The 16,289-nt window shown below is 41.6% G+C and overlaps 1 protein-coding gene and 1 long non-coding RNA gene across 3 annotated transcripts in view; one reads left to right on the forward strand and one right to left on the reverse strand.

Moving 5' to 3' along the window:
- The window catches only part of ANTXR1 (ANTXR cell adhesion molecule 1), a 256,734-nt gene that overhangs the window by 204,328 nt on the left and 36,117 nt on the right, over window positions 1-16,289 (forward strand). Inside the window, exon 18 of one of the 2 annotated variants that reach the window (XM_027072301.2) lies at window positions 10,988-14,952. The exons of the other annotated variant lie outside the window; for it this stretch is intronic. Within the exon in view, the coding sequence (XP_026928102.1) occupies window positions 10,988-11,248 (261 nt within the window). The 3' untranslated portion in view covers window positions 11,249-14,952. Of the gene's footprint in view, window positions 1-10,987; window positions 14,953-16,289 lie in introns of those variants that run through there. 2 annotated transcript variants of the gene reach the window in all.
- Window positions 1-16,289, reverse strand: part of LOC128311219 (uncharacterized) — a 213,548-nt gene that overhangs the window by 156,127 nt on the left and 41,132 nt on the right. The window lies entirely within an intron of this gene.

Below are 16,289 nucleotides of genomic sequence, written 5' to 3' on the forward strand. Positions count from 1 at the left end.
CTGAATCTCCTGTCTCCAATTCTATTTTGTCTTCTTTTTTTAATTTGTCAGAACTAGACAGATGCAGACGAATGTGCCACGGTTTTATAGGATGATGAGACTTGAAAGAGAGAGTATTTAAGCATCAGAGTGTGAAGATTCATTTATATATAAAAAAAAAAAACAATTCCTTATGGTACCATGTATGTTTCTGTCTTTGTCAGCTGCAGTGGTTCGCTGACCTTTAAAGACTGTCGGGCCTGAAGGGCAATTTGAACATACGTGTTTCACTTGACTGCAGAATCAGGGCAGACTTTCCAACCTGGAGCTACCCACTGGCAGATAGGGTGTCTCCGGCCCAGCTCACATGAATGCACTTGCAAGTGCGGACACAGGCAAAGTCTGCTCATTATTGCAACACCTTTCCCAGTCCTCCCCCACTTCAGCCTTTACTCATCATCATAACAGCCTATGTTTCATAATTAATAGCACGGGGCAATATCAAGAAACAGAAGGGGAAATGTGTGATAGCTGCCTTTGAGGTACTATCTTTCTCTCATCCAGTGATCTTATCTCTCTCCAGGCGGCCCTTGGATTCTAGCGATGTGATTTTCTAGCTAAGGAGGCAATAAGGAGAGCACACAGATTTGGCTCCTTCCCAGCAACTTTGGAAAAGGTGCCAAGTTAAGAGTCCACGAAAAGGGGGGAAACCTACAACACCTCCTATTTTCAGTTCCACAAACCAGGAATGACCCTCCTAGACAAAGACAAGAGTTGCTGCTTGTTTCTGTATTACTCTGTAACAAAACACTGCAAAACACACTGGCTTAAAACAACAATTTGCTGTTTTCTCTTACAGTTCTGTGGGTTGACCAGAATCAGCTGTATAATCTCATTTGGCATCTCTGATGAAGTTGTAGTCAGAGAGTGGCTAGGGCTGGAGTCATCAGAAGGTTGATTGGGCTGGACGTTCAAGAAGTTGCTTCCCTCACTTCTCTGTCGTCAGTGCTCCTCCACACGGAGAAGAGGAGAATAGAGTAGCCTCAGGGCACCAAATCCAGGAGGCAGAAAATTCCAGGCCTCTTTTTATTTTTTTAATGTTTATTTATTTTTGAGGGTGTGGGGGGAAGGGCAGAGAGAGAGGGAGACCGAGGACCCGAAGCAGAGTCTGCGCTGACAGCAAAAAGCCTGATGCAGGGCTTGAATTCATGAACCACGAGATCATGACCTGAGCCAAAGTCGGACACTTAACTGACTGAGCCACCCAGTCACCCCATTTGTTGAAAATTCCGGGCCTCTTAATGTCAGGCACAAAGCTAGCATATCACTTCCATCACATTCCATTATTCAAAACTCTTACAAGTCAACCCAGAGTCAAGGGAGTGGAGAAATAGACTCCTTCTCATGCAGGAGAGAAAGAATTAATGGCAGCCATCTTTTCAGACAAGCTACCACCAAACAGGAAGAGTGAAATTTTTAGAACATAAGAAATTCTCTGCCTCAACTGCTCTGAGGGAGGCCCGCTCCCTGCTGCTCTTGAGTGGCCCGGTGACTAAACAGCAAAGTAAAATTTGGGCAAATATAATTGTTTAAAATATCAACAGGGAGTACTTAATAAACCCTTAGACTTTACTAGATCAAGCAGATTAAGTAAACAAACAAACAATATAAAGGCTTTACTCTAATAAAAAATGATTAATGAATATTTATTTAATAGTGCAGCCATCAAATTAAGAACTCACGTTATTTCTTAAATTTATAAAAATTACTAAGTCTAAGAGGAAATCAAAACTATAGTTACTGGGATTCTAGAAAATAATGACAGTTGGAACACCACAATAAAAACTTCTGGAATTTGAAAAAATCATAGTCTTGAATGATTTCATTATTAAACAAGAAAAATGAAAATAAATGAGCTAAGTATTCAGTTAAAACTTAGAAAATAATATGGAACAAATCTACAGAAAGCAGAAATAAGGAATCTATGAATATAAGAACAATTAATGAAAATAAAGCAAAATCTGTAGAACTGAGAAAAAAGTCTTAAAATTTTTTTGGAAATGCCAATATCATTGGCAAATTCTTGAAAGCCAAAAAAAAAAAGAACATGCAAATATGTATATTAGTGATTACAAAAGAGGTAACACCACAAATAGATTTAACTGTGAGAAGTTTCCTTTGTGCAAAGCACAAACCTATGCAAATGCTTCAAAAGTCTTAATAAAATGGGGCAACTGGGTGGCTCAGTCAGTTGAGGGCCCAACTCTTGATTTCAACTCAGGTATAAATCCCAGGGTTGTGGTCTCAAGCGCTACTTCAGGCTCCAAGATGAGTGTGGAGCCTGCTTAAGATATTCTCTCTGTCTCTCTCTCTCTCTTTCTCTCTGCCCCTCTCCCCCATTTGCATGCTCTCTGTCTCTATCTAAAAAAAAAAAAAAAAAAAAAAAAAAAAAAAAAAAAAAAAAAAAAAAAACCTTGATAAAATGAAAGGTTTTCTAAGAAAGGATAAATTATGGAAATGGACTCAGAAAGGGTACAAAACCTGAACAGGTCAATACCTGTGGCAAAAACTTTTAAAGTCATCAAAGAACTGCACTCTAGAAAAACAGCATGTCCAGGAGCACCTGGGTGGTTCAGTCAGGTGAGCATCCAACCTCTGGTCCGGTCATGATCTCACAGTTCGTGGGTTCAAGCCCAGTGTCAGGCTCTGTGCTGACAGCTCAGAGCCTGGAGCCTGCTTCTGATTCTGTATCTCCCTCTCTCTCTACTCCCTCCCCTGCTCACACTTTCTCTCTCTCTCTCTCTCAAAAATAAATAATAAACATTAAAAAAAGAAAAAGAAAAACAGGACATCCAGAACGATTTTGAGAGAATTTTCTCATGCTTTTAATGAACAAAGAATTCTTACACTATTTCAGAAATATAGAATATATTAGAAAATGAAAATCCTCCCCATTTCTTTTGTAAAGTTAACATAATCTTGATGACAAAAATAGCACACAACAAAAGAATAATGGCCAATCTCATATATGAAATTGGATACAAAAATCCCACGTCAAAGGTTAACTGTTGATTCTAGAGCTTACCAGAATTTATTATAGATGTGTTAGGGGAAAATTAGAAATTAGGTGGACTCTTAATGCCCACTAAAGAATTTGATAACTGCATTTTGTGCTTTCATATGATAGAAGATTATGCAACCATTGCAAATCATATTGAAAATGGCAAGGGAGAAATGGTCACAGCATAGTATTTTAAAACTGGTTCAGAATGATCCCATTTTTGTAAATACATGCACCTGTGTGTGTGTGTGTGTGTGTGTGTGTGTGGCCTGAAAGGAAGAGCACAAATGGTAACTCTCTGAGTGTTAAAGCTTAAAATTCTTCTCTCCTCTTCTTCCTTCTTCCTTCTTTTGTACATTTTCCAGATTTTCCACAAAGAAAATGTGTTACTTTGTAATCAGATGAAAAACAGGGAATTTTATTCTTAAATAAGTCTTATCTCAGTAGTAATCCTTAACAAGTCCTATGTTTGCACGTCCCACTAAAGATGAGCCATTTTATTTCTGCCCCTTCGTTTTTCTAGTTTCCTCTTGTTACCAAATATTTCCTTTCTGCTTTCATCTTCCCCTCAGTTTTGGCATCCAAAGAGGTTACTGTGGAAAGCGTGCCAGTATGTGTGTCAGCAAAATGAATCAAACAACTGAAAGAATTGACCTTGGATCCTTTTGCATGAACAGCACATAAAAGGCAGGCTGCTGTATGAGATTTATAGACAGGGCAAGTTTGAGGTGGAGGAAAGGCAGTCAAAAAGGACTCTGGCATCACCACTCACAACACACCCTTCCCTTTGGCCCCGGCTCCAGCTTTGGGGAAGGGGAAAGAAGCAAGACAGGTGTCTCTGTGGCATTTTGTCCCTGTCATGGGCCTGGGAATGAATGCTGTCAAACAAAAAGCCAGAGTATGGTGGCTTCATTTCAAATGATGGACGAAAGCTGAAGTGTAGGGTTCAAAGAAAGAGGAAGAAATAGGATGGCTGAAAAAAATGCAAAGGGAGCAAGGACCTGTGCGTGCTGAGGACCTTGGTGATTTTCCTACAGAAAGTGGGGAGGCATTGAAGAGTTTATGCAGGAAGGCAACTTTGAATGTGCATCTATGTATGTATAAATGTTTACATACATAGGCATATGTACATCTTACATACATGTGCAAACATGTATATATGTATGTACATACACATTTTTATCTATGTGTGTATGTGGATACATTTTATATGGAAACCAAAATATAACTGGAAAAGAGAAAGGCTAAAAACAGGAAGGCCAGTTTATGTAGTAGCCCAAGTTATAGAAGACTGGCCCAGGTTGGGAGAAGTGAATGGATATAAAGGATCTTTTTTTTTTTTTCCTTCTATTTAAAATTTTGATTTAAATTCTAGTTAGTTAACATATAGTATAATATTGGTTTCAGGAATAGATGAAGGATCTTTTCAATATAGAATCAGAACTCTGCTTCTCCCTGACTTTGCAGAAGACAGCCACCCCAGTTCCTACTTTCATCCCCTCTATTCAACGGATCAACCCTAACTGACTGCCACAGCTGGTAACTCAGTTGTAATTCCAAACTCATAAGAGAGAATCTGATTGGCCTAACTCAGATTAGGTGCCCACCTCTTGTCCAATCGACTACGGCCAAGGCCAGTGTCACAGAATGCAAACATAGTTGCTAGGGTCCATTTGTTTGTGGGATTAACAGACTGATATCTCTCTCCACCTGTGGACTACATTCTTCAATAGGGCAGGGACTATTTTTGGTTCCTTATCACTGAATTCAGCACCTTATTAGGTACCCGGGATGTAACCGGCACTCAGAAACCATTTGTATTTGTCAAAAGGATGAATGTACAAATAACAAATAGAGAGAAACATAGATGGGATAGAAGGCACTATTAAGTCATCCAATCCAGCCCTCCATCCATTCATTACTCATGTGTCTCATTTATCACTGGAGCACCAACTTCAGCAGGATTACGTCAATTGCCTTCAATACACCAGTGAGATTTTGTGGTCTAGTCTAAGGACCAACCCCCATTTGCAAGAGTGACTTAAGTGAGAAACTATGCTCCTAATTCTAAACAACTGACTTAAAACAAACTGTGGAAACCCAATCCATTTGTAACTTAAAAAATACCTCCATACAAGACAATCAATGGAAGAACTAAGCTGGAGAGAAAAGGTATCTGTCAGAAGAAACTTGGCATACATGTTACACTTTTTCCATCTGATTCTTTCAGTATTCTTCCTGTGGAATCCAATTTCCTTAAGTGACCTCTGTTCATAGGAAACTATTTGGTTTAATCTCTGGGAGCCATGGCATATTTTTAACCATCTCCAAAGGCCAGCTCCGTCTCCAATGAGCATGCCTGATACCCAAACAGATGTTTTATAACACTCAGCACACATGAGCTCACCACTGGCAAGTCTTTTGCACACAATCAGCCCACAGCTCTTCTCAATCTCCCCTTTCATACCACAAACTAAATTCAGGGCTCACAGGCAAGCTTGAGTCCTTACCACAGTAACCAAAGAGCAGAAGATGGAGATCCCAATTTTGAATTTTCAACTTATAAATATTTTAGAAATCTAATGATGAACCAAAAACTATGCAATACAAAGAGTTAGCCAAATTCAGGAGTATAAAAAGACTCGCAAACTGGCTGCCCCAAAAGAATTCAGATTCAAGTATCTGGGTAAAAGGTTCAAAAGCAACTCAAATTTTGATGGAGTTATAAAGCATGTTAACATTTCTAGTGTGGAAATCAAGGAGACCACATAGGACTCTTGCCACCCCTTCCCCAAAAGCCTAAAAGATCCCCAAAGAGACCACAAGGGGGTGACTAAGGAGACCTAAATAAACAATGGCAAGCTCATGGGGCTTTGATTCCTTGAGAACCTAAACCTGCAGGGAAAAATCTGAGCTTTTTAAGAAGGCTTGCTCCACCTCAGAAACCCTCAGAGATATAAGCAGTAGTTGTTGAGCACCAACTTAAACTTGAACCTATAAATACTTCAAGAGGAGAAGACCCAAAGGCTGCCTCAGAGACACTCATCCACACGTTGGGAGCTATATATAAACTGGCACCTTAAAATGACAGCTATGTCAAGAACTGATGGCTTCTGGCCAAGAGCTGTACGTTGTGTGATACCATCTACAAGTGATCAAGAAAATATTTGCAAAAAAAAAAAAAAAAAAAAGGAAAGAAAGAAAATATTTGCGTTCTTAGTCTATATTCAGGATAATAGAGTGAAAAGAGGATAAGTGCCTAAGGCAAGCAGAACTGGTTTTAATCCCACTTTAACCATTTACCGCCATATCGTCTTGGGTGCAATATTTAAATAAGCCTGAGCCCTCGGTCTCATGTCTGTACAGCGAAAATAATGAATAAAAATGACGTGCCTGGACAATTCTAATAATGCTTTCAACACCATTACATTCAGTAGTATCAAAATGGAACTTTCCAGCCTAGGAGAAAAGCCACCTAGCATCCTGCTAAGCCACCACTGAGCAGGAGATATTGCTGCATTTTCTCCTTTGAATTTAACCAGAGTGTTTTGTTGCTAATGTGTGACAATAATTGGCACTCATAACTTTGTAAATGAGCAAGCGGAGGTAAACTGAGGTCAAAGCCAAATGTTGGATCTGAATCAAACCACCCAAAAGCAATACTGCAGAGAATTTAACAGGGTTACAAAGACCAGTGTGCAGACTGAGAGCTTCGGTCGTCCTAGCAACCTTTTGAAGCAAACACTGGTGCAGATTTGCTGGCATATATGACACTGAGAACATCTGGTCTTTCTATTATCTTCTCACAAGCAAAAAATGATGTCGTGTAAACTGATCTTTAGGCCAATTATATGGTCTAAGTGTTACAGTGTTTGTGTTGGCTCTTCTGGCTCCAGGTTTTAAGAACTTAATTTGTAGCCACACCCCTCCCTGAAGTCCTAATTGCATCTTACTGTAACTGACCCCAAGGATTTGTTTATGCCAAGTCTGCACCTTCCTTCAGGACGATAAGTATGTGTGAATGCATCATCAGTCAACTGTGCGTGCAAAGCGTGGTGGGAGGTCCTATAAGAATCAGTTACAGAAGTTTTGTGCAATGGGAAAGTAGAGACAGTGCCTAAGAGAGGAGGCTCTGGGGACTGCTCTGGTCATATATCCAATGCTACATTTTTTCCCCTGTATACCAGTTTTGTTATGGAAGCCAGGTGTGGAGTATTGAGGCTCTAGTCTGCAGCTCACTTAGAAGGCACTAAACTAGGAGTCAGAAAACTGATACTACCTCCCACCTGGCCTTCCTATCCTAGACAAGGTCATTGTTGTGTCTGAGCATCTGTTTCTCCATCTAGACTCAACTTCATTTACAAACTCAGTGTGGCAGGCACTGTTCCAAGGCCTTCATCAACATTGATTAAGTTAATCCTCATAATGACTCTAACTGGCAAGCAGTATTATTATTCCCACCCAATGTCACACGGCGGGGGCATGGCAGAGATTGTGAGCTTGCCCCCCACCCTGCTCCAGCTGCTCGCTAAGAGCTCTGGGTTTCTGTGCTCAGCCCTAATGGACTGGGGTCTCTAATGAACCACAGCCTAGTGCTCTGGAGCAGGAGACCCATGGGTGCACCCCTGGACTGGTACTGACCACAGGAAAGGGGCTTCTTGCCTCTCTCCCTCCTCATCCCACCCCATCCTTCTGTTGCTATGGCCAAGAGGCCATGGCGGCAGCTGATGGGGCTGACCTAGGGAGGTCTTTCTCCCATTTCACTCCAACCCTCACCCCTACAGCCCACAGATAGATGTGAGGGGCGATCTTTTACTCTGTGGATCCTTTCCCACCTTTTTGAAGACATCTGGGGATCCTAATCTGGGTTATGAACAGAAGTATTGGTAGAAGAAGGCAGGGAGCTCCTGATTTTGTCTTTGGACAAAATAGCCTCTGGTAAATGTATTAGCATTACAGTGTGTGAAATAAGTAAATAGGCCTCTGAATTAACATGCTTCCTTGATCTGCCACAGCCCCTCCCCCATCACTGACCCCTAAATGGAGGAAGGGAGTTGTGGGATGGCCAGCCCTTAGGGAAAACTGAAGCTTTATGGGGACTTGACCCCAGGCACCAGCAGCACCATCTTCAGGACCAGAAGTTTCCTTCATCTTTAGAGGAAATGAATCTCTCGAGTCTCTTTGTCTGACTTAGCATGTCTAGGAACAAAGGGCAGAATATGTAGTACAGTAAATCCCAACTCTGAGTTGTCCATTACAGGAATTTATCACAGATGGTAATCATTAGGACTTTAACATTCTTGAAGGAAAGAGCTTTATCCAGAATTATAAATAAACTATTCCCAAGGCTTAGATTTATAAAGCTGTGCTAAAAAAATAAAATTCAAGTGAATAAAATTTAAATATCTCATTGGCTTTGTTTAACAATTCGTGAAATCAGGCTGCATCACATCTAGCAAACAGAAAGGAGCTCCGAGAAGCTGTACAAAATGGGAGACTTTTATAGGCAGAAGTGGGCAGGGACAGGGACAGGGACAGGGAAAGAGTGGGTTACTTCATATTTCTTTGGGGCACAAAGGGGTCTATCAGGCATATTACCTCATTAATGCTAACCAGGAAATCCCAGATTGACTGGTTTAAGATTACATTTCTGGGAAAGTTTGAAACTGCAATTAGCCTAAATATTGAGTCTTGGTTTGTGGACATGGGGCTTAGCACAAGTGACTCCATTTGGAGCATGTTGTTTCTCTTTTTTTTTTTTTTTTTAAACAGCTGTTAGAGAGGGTTGCTTGGACAACTAGGACTTTACAGCCTGGGTTACAAAGTCAACCTAACTTGTGAAAGCTTGGCATTGATCTGGGAGTTCTGGGTAATGCCAAGAGAAGATGGGAACTTATTTTCTGCAGTTAGTGGGCTCCCAATCAGAACCTAACAAGGTTAGGTCCTGGTTTAAGCTCATGAAATGGAAGCTCAGAGAAAATGGGGTGCCAGCATCTAAATATGGCATTACAATTCCTAAACCAATAGTGGAGCAACAGTGTGCAGAACAAGGATGCTGCCTTCCAGAAGTTTCTCATCTAGTCAGGAAGGTAAGGCATTTACCAACCAAACAACTAGAGTTTGTAGGCTTCTGCATGTGGCATAGACTGTAACTAGAGAATGCAGGGAGGGAAGCAAAGGACACATGGAGGCTGGAGTCATCAAGAAAAGATGGGGCGGTGGGGGAAGGGACTGACTTAGGACTTGGATGAGTGGGGTGTGCACATGTAAGGCAAGGTTTGCTCAGCCCCACACCTCCGACAAACATGCATCACGTCCCTGCTGTGACTCTCAGTCCAAGCCAGGTCTCAAATCACACACTTGTGTCTCCTACAGGTGACTGAGCCTTAAATTCCAGACTCACCCTCTTCATTCCCCCTCGAGCCTTCTTCTAAAGGCCTGAAAAGAGAAACTCCAGCCTCTGGACATATCCCATCCGGGGCAGATGCCACAGGATGGGCATCCATCCTGGAGGGTGAAGCCGGGGGAAAAACCCACACGCCAGCCACAGCCCCAGTGTAGAGCTGTATGGGGTTAGGATGAGCAGGAGAGGGAGAAAGGGACAGGGCAGCCTCAAAGGCATGTGCCCCCCTGCCTCAGCTTCCGTGTGGCAAGATTCTGTAGGCATCTGGGAGACACAGTTGAGGGGACAATAAAATGCCCTGCAGGCACAGGAAGTTTGAAGGGAGGCTAGGACCCCAAAGGGTGGTCCACAGCCAGGCAGTCCAGGAGGTTCTGATGGGAAAAGTGAAGGGAGCACAGACACCAGAAGGAGAACGTCATCTGTTGGGGGTGCAGGGAGTGCAGGACTAACTTTGAAATGCCAAGAGGTGACATCACAGAGGAGAATTACATAGGACTGGCTGCAGATTCTGGACTCTCTAAAGGCTGCTGTAGGGGCTCTAGGTATCTTCTCTGCATTGTCCAGTCAGGTGCCCCGGAAGGATGGGGAGAAAAGTAGAATTCAAGGTAGATGTGTGCTTTGCAATAAAATGTCCCCAGAACCTAAGGGTGCCTGAGCAGGTGCAGCAGCATCTGGAAGAAGAGGGACTGCCTCAACCAGAGCAAGGGGAGGATAAATTGTTCATTACAGAGCTTTGGAGAAGGCAGGGGCATGGAGGGAGAAGCTGTATCGACTGGGGTCCTATTCACATCAGTAGGGAGAGCTGCCTCCTTAATTTATTACCCAGCACAAATGGTTGAATGGAGCAGATGTTGATGAGGAGAGACAAATGCATGAGCGCCCCTGAGAATCACCCCAGTTTGCCATATTGGTGACAATGCAGATCACAGATTGATTCAGCACCCTTGAAGTATAGTATAGGAGAAGCTCGTGTTGTTAACCTTCTACTGCCTCCAGAAGTGTAACTGAAATCAGTTGAAACAAGTTCCTTTCATTTAAAAAAAATTAGGGAACCCTCCTTAGAAGACATTAAAGTGTGGCAGGAAGAATAGAGGTTCTGGAGCCTATCAGGGATTCCAGTCACCAACCCCACCTCTTCCTGGTTGTGTGGCCTCAGGAAAATGATTTCATCTTTTTGAGCCTCAGTTTCCCCATCTATGAAATGGAACATATGATAAAGGTACCTGGCTGGCAAGGCTATTGAAGAGATTAAATTTGATAACCTCTGTACATAGCTTGACCCCATGCATCCAACCTAGTTAAGGTCAGTCCCCTTCTCTTCTTCCTCTTTGAGAGAGAGACTCCAAGAAAATGAATTTTGACAAACAATTTTACACAGAAAGAAGAAATTTGTTGTCAAGCTCTATGGTATGCCAGAAGAGCACTGCCATAAACATCGCGTCTGCTTTCTACATATTTCTTTCAAGCTGCACACCGTGCTTCCCAGCTGCCCTGCTCCAAACAGCAAGCATCAGCTCACATCCTTCTCTCTGATTCTCTTACAGGGGCGCTGTATCAACTTCACCAGAGTCAAGAACAATCAGCCCGCCAAGTACCCCCTCAACAATGCCTACCACACCACCTCGCCGCCTCCTGCCCCCATTTACACGCCCCCACCCCCTGCTCCCCACTGCCCTCCCCCACCCCCCAGTGCTCCCACCCCTCCAATTCCATCCCCACCTTCTACCCTTCCCCCTCCTCCTCAAGCTCCACCTCCCAACAGGGCGCCACCCCCCTCCCGACCTCCTCCCAGGCCTTCTGTCTAGAACCCAAAGTTCATGCTCTGGGCTCTTAGAAACTTTGGGGAGGAGGCTCCTCTGTGGTGTTAGAATAAGTCTTTCCAGTTAGGGGAGGCTTCTGCTTTGGAAATGAGTGGTGATAAAGCCCACTGATCTTCACACACCTTAAAAATTGGTTTGTAATGCCAATACATCGACAATTGTGATCAGCAGAAAGAAAGAGAAATTTTGAAATGCCTCTAAACAAATGATGAGGCAACTACAGTCACAATTATAGCCAGCCAGCCATCACCTCTAGAAGGTTCCAGAGACAGTGAAACTGCTGAGATGCTCTAAATGGGATTGTGTCTCATGGAGACCAATAAGAAAATCATTTCTCTGAGGGTGAAATGCAGAGTCGGATGGATGAGAAATAACATTGCTGGGTTTCTAAATGCTGCCTTCCCTCCTCCACTCCACCTCCATCACTTGACCCTGGACCCTTGGCCTAGGAACCAAGGAACCCTCACCCAAGAAAGTGAAAACCCTTTGCCTACAACTTTGGGAAAAGCTTGGGTTCTCCATTGTGGCAAGAAACTCAACATCAGACAGGTATCTGACAGGTATCTGAACAAAAGCATGTTCGCCTGGGATTTGCAGAGGAATAAAAACATATGCCTTGTTTTACTTTCAAATTCTCCCAGTTTCCAAGTGAGGGAGAGAGCAGGTGTTTACAGATGGAAAAAGGTATGTTGCCACGTTGCTGTGTAAGTGAAATCAGGTGTGTGCATTGACAGGAGAGTACTGATGAGAGCATCAGACAGTTTCTAAAACCCACAGGCCATCAGCAGCTAGAGGTGGCTGGCTTTGGCCCGACATGGTCCCCTAAATCAACAGACATGGCATTGTTGAAGAGCAACCTGTTAATTATTCATCTTAAAAACCAAGATTTGGCTTCAGTTTAAATCACTTAAGGTACGAAGAAGTGACTGATCCCATTTTTTAGAGACAAACATGAGTTGATCTTCCCAAAATGGTGTCACTAGCGCCTACCATACAATTTTGCTGGGTTTTTTTTTCTTTCTTTTTTGGTAAAGTTGTGTACCAGAGACTTCTATTCCAGCTGAGAGACAAGGGTCCTAACATAATATGGAAACCATCCTCACATGCTTTAATTAACCACAAAAAAAGTCATGTATGTGTAGATGTAAATATATTTCTCCTTGGCTTTTCAACATTCTCATAAATATCAGCTATCAACCCAGGAGGAATACACTAGATGTTCTGCCTGAAATTCCCACCAGGCCTGGGATCCACCCCATTCCTCCAAGTCTTTCTGAATCTGTTGTCATCAGTAAACCCTATAATCACTTTCTAAACATTGGGCTTCATCAACCAGGGTAAAAACAGAGGGCCATTGTTGAGCACCTCCTATACTATCCTATTCAAAATTATCTTCCCCTCCAGCTTCCCACAGGTCTTAAAATTCCTCTCCCAAAGTGCTCAAAGACTTAAATCTTTTCTGGAACGAAGCAGCATATAAAATAAATATAAACCTAGCACTTTGGGTTATGATCTCTAAAGATCCTTTAAGAACCCATCAAGCCAGCCTGATTCTTGGACCTTACTTAGAGACATAAGGACCTGGTAGGCATTCCATAAACACCAGTTCTTGTAGACATTGTAGATATGGCAGACATTACTTATCAATCACAGCACTATCCATGAAGCCCAACAATTTCTTCAACAGTCCTCAGATCACAACTACAAAGAGCCTCCATTCATCAGTCAGAATTGAGAGAGAGATGAGCCCTATTTTCCATCCCTGCTTTAGAAGTCAGAAACAAACAGGAATTGCATGGAGAAATGGGGAACTCTTGGGCAGCAAAGGTACAGTCGGGGGAAAATAGATCTAGGCAGAGTGCCTTATTGGGGGGCCATACGCACTAAATCTGCAGTGCCAATGCCAAACTGACACTTCTCCAAGTGTACTTCAGACCAGCCCTTCTCCTGACCTGCCACTTCCGAAGAATCTCCCAGCCATTGTCTAGAGCGAAAATCAGATATGGTTTCCAGGACTTATGAAAGCAACCTCCCTTTGCCACCCCCTCAACCTGGCCTATATTATCTATTTTTAGAACACTAGGCTTCTTCTTTAGTATAGTCCCTCATGAAGCAGGGGCCAGAATGTCTCAGCCACTTGCAGTGACATTGCTGGACTCCAGAAAACCATTCCATAGGAGAATGGGTTCCCCAGGCTCACAGCGTAGAGACGTTGAGCCCATGGCAACTGTTTTGACTGCTGGCAGTACAAAACGGTCCACCCCCCACCACTAGCCCCATGACTCACTGCGGCCATAAGAAAGTTCAAGCCAAGATGCTGACGTCATACAACAAGATGGCGGGCATCATTCAGGATCTCAACAGCACATCAGTCAGAAGCCCTGTGCGGTTTCCGCAATGTTTTGGTGAACTTTTTGATGAATAGGGAACTGCAAATATATGATGATTTTGAAGAAGATTAGCAGGGTTTGTCCTTCAAACTGACTCATCATGTCATCCCTACTCATTTAGAATTACAGTTAAGAAGGTGAAACTTCTAGACTGTATGAACAAGGCAATAGTAGGCTAGTACAGACAAGAAAATTCTTTAACTGGTTTATAAAATCTATCAGTACTTGTATCATTCCCTGTCAAAGGCAGCAGACATATGATTGTGATCAGGAAACTGCACAAAACTATTGTTTCAACCCCCATGTTATTGTCCTTGTGAAGTTTTTTTTTAATAAAAGCCAACTTTTTGTTGTATATATTCGTATTCCATGTGTTAGATGGAAGCATTTCCTATCCAGTGTGAATAAAAAAGAACAGTTGTAGTAAATTATTATAAAGCCAATGATATTTCATGGCAGGTTATTCTACCAAGCTGTGCTTGTTGGTTTTTCCCATGACTGTATTGCTTTTTGAAATGTACAAATAGTTACCGAAATGACGAGACCCTTGTTTGCACAGCATTAATAAGGACCTTGAGTTTCGTGGTCCCCTCTTTTGAAGACCAGCTCACAAGCAGTTTCTGGCCTGGAGCTTTGCACATATTCCAGTGAGACTGGAAAAGTTCTCTGTTTTACCAAGATCAAGAACAGAGCTGGTGGACAAATTAATTAATAGTCTTGGATATCTGGCCATGGGTAACTTCATTGTAAATATCACTAAAATGGGCAGAGATGATTTTAATGTCTCATAAACACTAGAGTCCAAACACTGTCAGATGAGAAAAAAACTATCAAAGAACTAGGAAAAAAATAATTATTATGAGATAGTGAGCAAGTTTCAGCCCAATGCCAACTCAATAAAAACAATTAATGCTGTGTAAAATGGGTTGAATTAGCTTGCAAACTATATAAAGATATATGCAGTGAAACACCTGTTAATGCACACAAGATGGGAATGAGGTGTTCTAGTCAATTGCCTTTTCTAGTTATCTGAGCTCTACTATATTATCATACTTGGATAACCAATTTAAAACAATTAGAATATGATTTTTTTAAATACACTTAACATTAAACTCTTCCTCTAATTCTTTCTCCTTTCTGTGATAATTCAGAACACAGTTATGGATCTCCAGTGAGTCATTGTTATAAAAAATGAGTTATCACTGTACTATGCTATAAGAGACTGGGCTAACCCTGCACAATGACAAACTCTGGAAGTTGCTTTTAAAAAAAAATAATAACAATAAAATATTAAAATCATCTCTTTTACTGGTTATTTGTCTCTTTGTTATAAAAATAAAGTGTAGACTGTTCAACTACTTAACATCTTGATGATAATAAAACAACTGTTGTTATGCAAATTATATTTCTGAAATCATTATTATATTTCCAGTAAGTTCTTTACTGTCTTGATTATTGTCATTTTTTTCCTTAGCTGTCCAACATTCAAAATATTCTTTATTTCTTTTTTTTTTAATGTTTACTTATTTTTGAGAGAGAGGGAGAGAGGCCAAGAGGGGAGGGGCAGAGAGAGAGGAGAACAGAGGATCCAAAGAGGGCTCTGTCCTGACAGCAGAGAGCCCAGCATGGGGCTCAAACTCACAAACTGTGAGATCATGACCTGAAGTTGGACATTTAACTGACTGAGCCACCCAGGCACCCCTAAAATATTCTTTATTTCTAGTAACAGTTTTAAAATTTAAAATGGAATCCAAGCTAAATGAAAATATAAAGTAAACAGTCGAGATGGAGAAGCACACAGAAAAAAAAACGTAGTGGACCAGTCAGGATTGTTTCTGGCTGCCTGTCACAAGATTTGGGGCCATGACTGATTTGATTCTCACAGCAAGGACTCCAGAGGTTTGCAGCTGCTCAAGAAACCAGGCAGCATTACAGCCAGTGCTGCAGTAAGTACCTTTCCTTCCATATACATCTCAAAATATTTTTATTATATCTGCAATTCTGATACAAACCACTTGATTCCTAGCATCTTCAATCCAGCTCCTTCACTGAAATTTTTGTGTAGGTAAGAGTGTCTCTTACTAGTTCCTGAATTTGTTTCTTTTACAAGTCTTCCTTCAACCCTGAATTCATCTTAATTGGAATAAAACCATCTGCAAACAGAAACCCATGCCACATTTTTTTCCAAGATTGCAATAGTATTTACTTTTTAATAGCTTTTTGGGCACATGCACATTTTTAAATTACATTCTTAATCATTAAATGGTTTTGAGATAACCGGCTAGCAATTTGGAAGGAAAAAGAAAACTTGGAGCTCTACTTCACTCCTTGCACCAAAATTAACTTCAGCTGTATTTAATTTAAGTGTAACAAATAAAATGAAGAAAGTACTAGAAGTGGAAAAAATATTTACTGTATCATATGAGGAATTTTTAAATCCTGCATATTACCAACCAACTTTCTCATGAAATCGCTTCAACTACCGTGAGTAATGCTCCAATGCATTAAGTTGAATAAACAACAGAAATAAGGTCATCGATCAGGTACTGTGAACTTGAGCAGATCTACAATTTTCCTAAATCCAATGTTCTTCCCTCAGATAAATGTATGTTTCTCTGGAGTCTCATTTAGGTATA

The sequence above is a fragment of the Acinonyx jubatus genome, chromosome A3 (genome assembly GCF_027475565.1).
Source record: "Acinonyx jubatus isolate Ajub_Pintada_27869175 chromosome A3, VMU_Ajub_asm_v1.0, whole genome shotgun sequence".
Lineage (NCBI taxonomy): Eukaryota > Metazoa > Chordata > Mammalia > Carnivora > Felidae > Acinonyx > Acinonyx jubatus.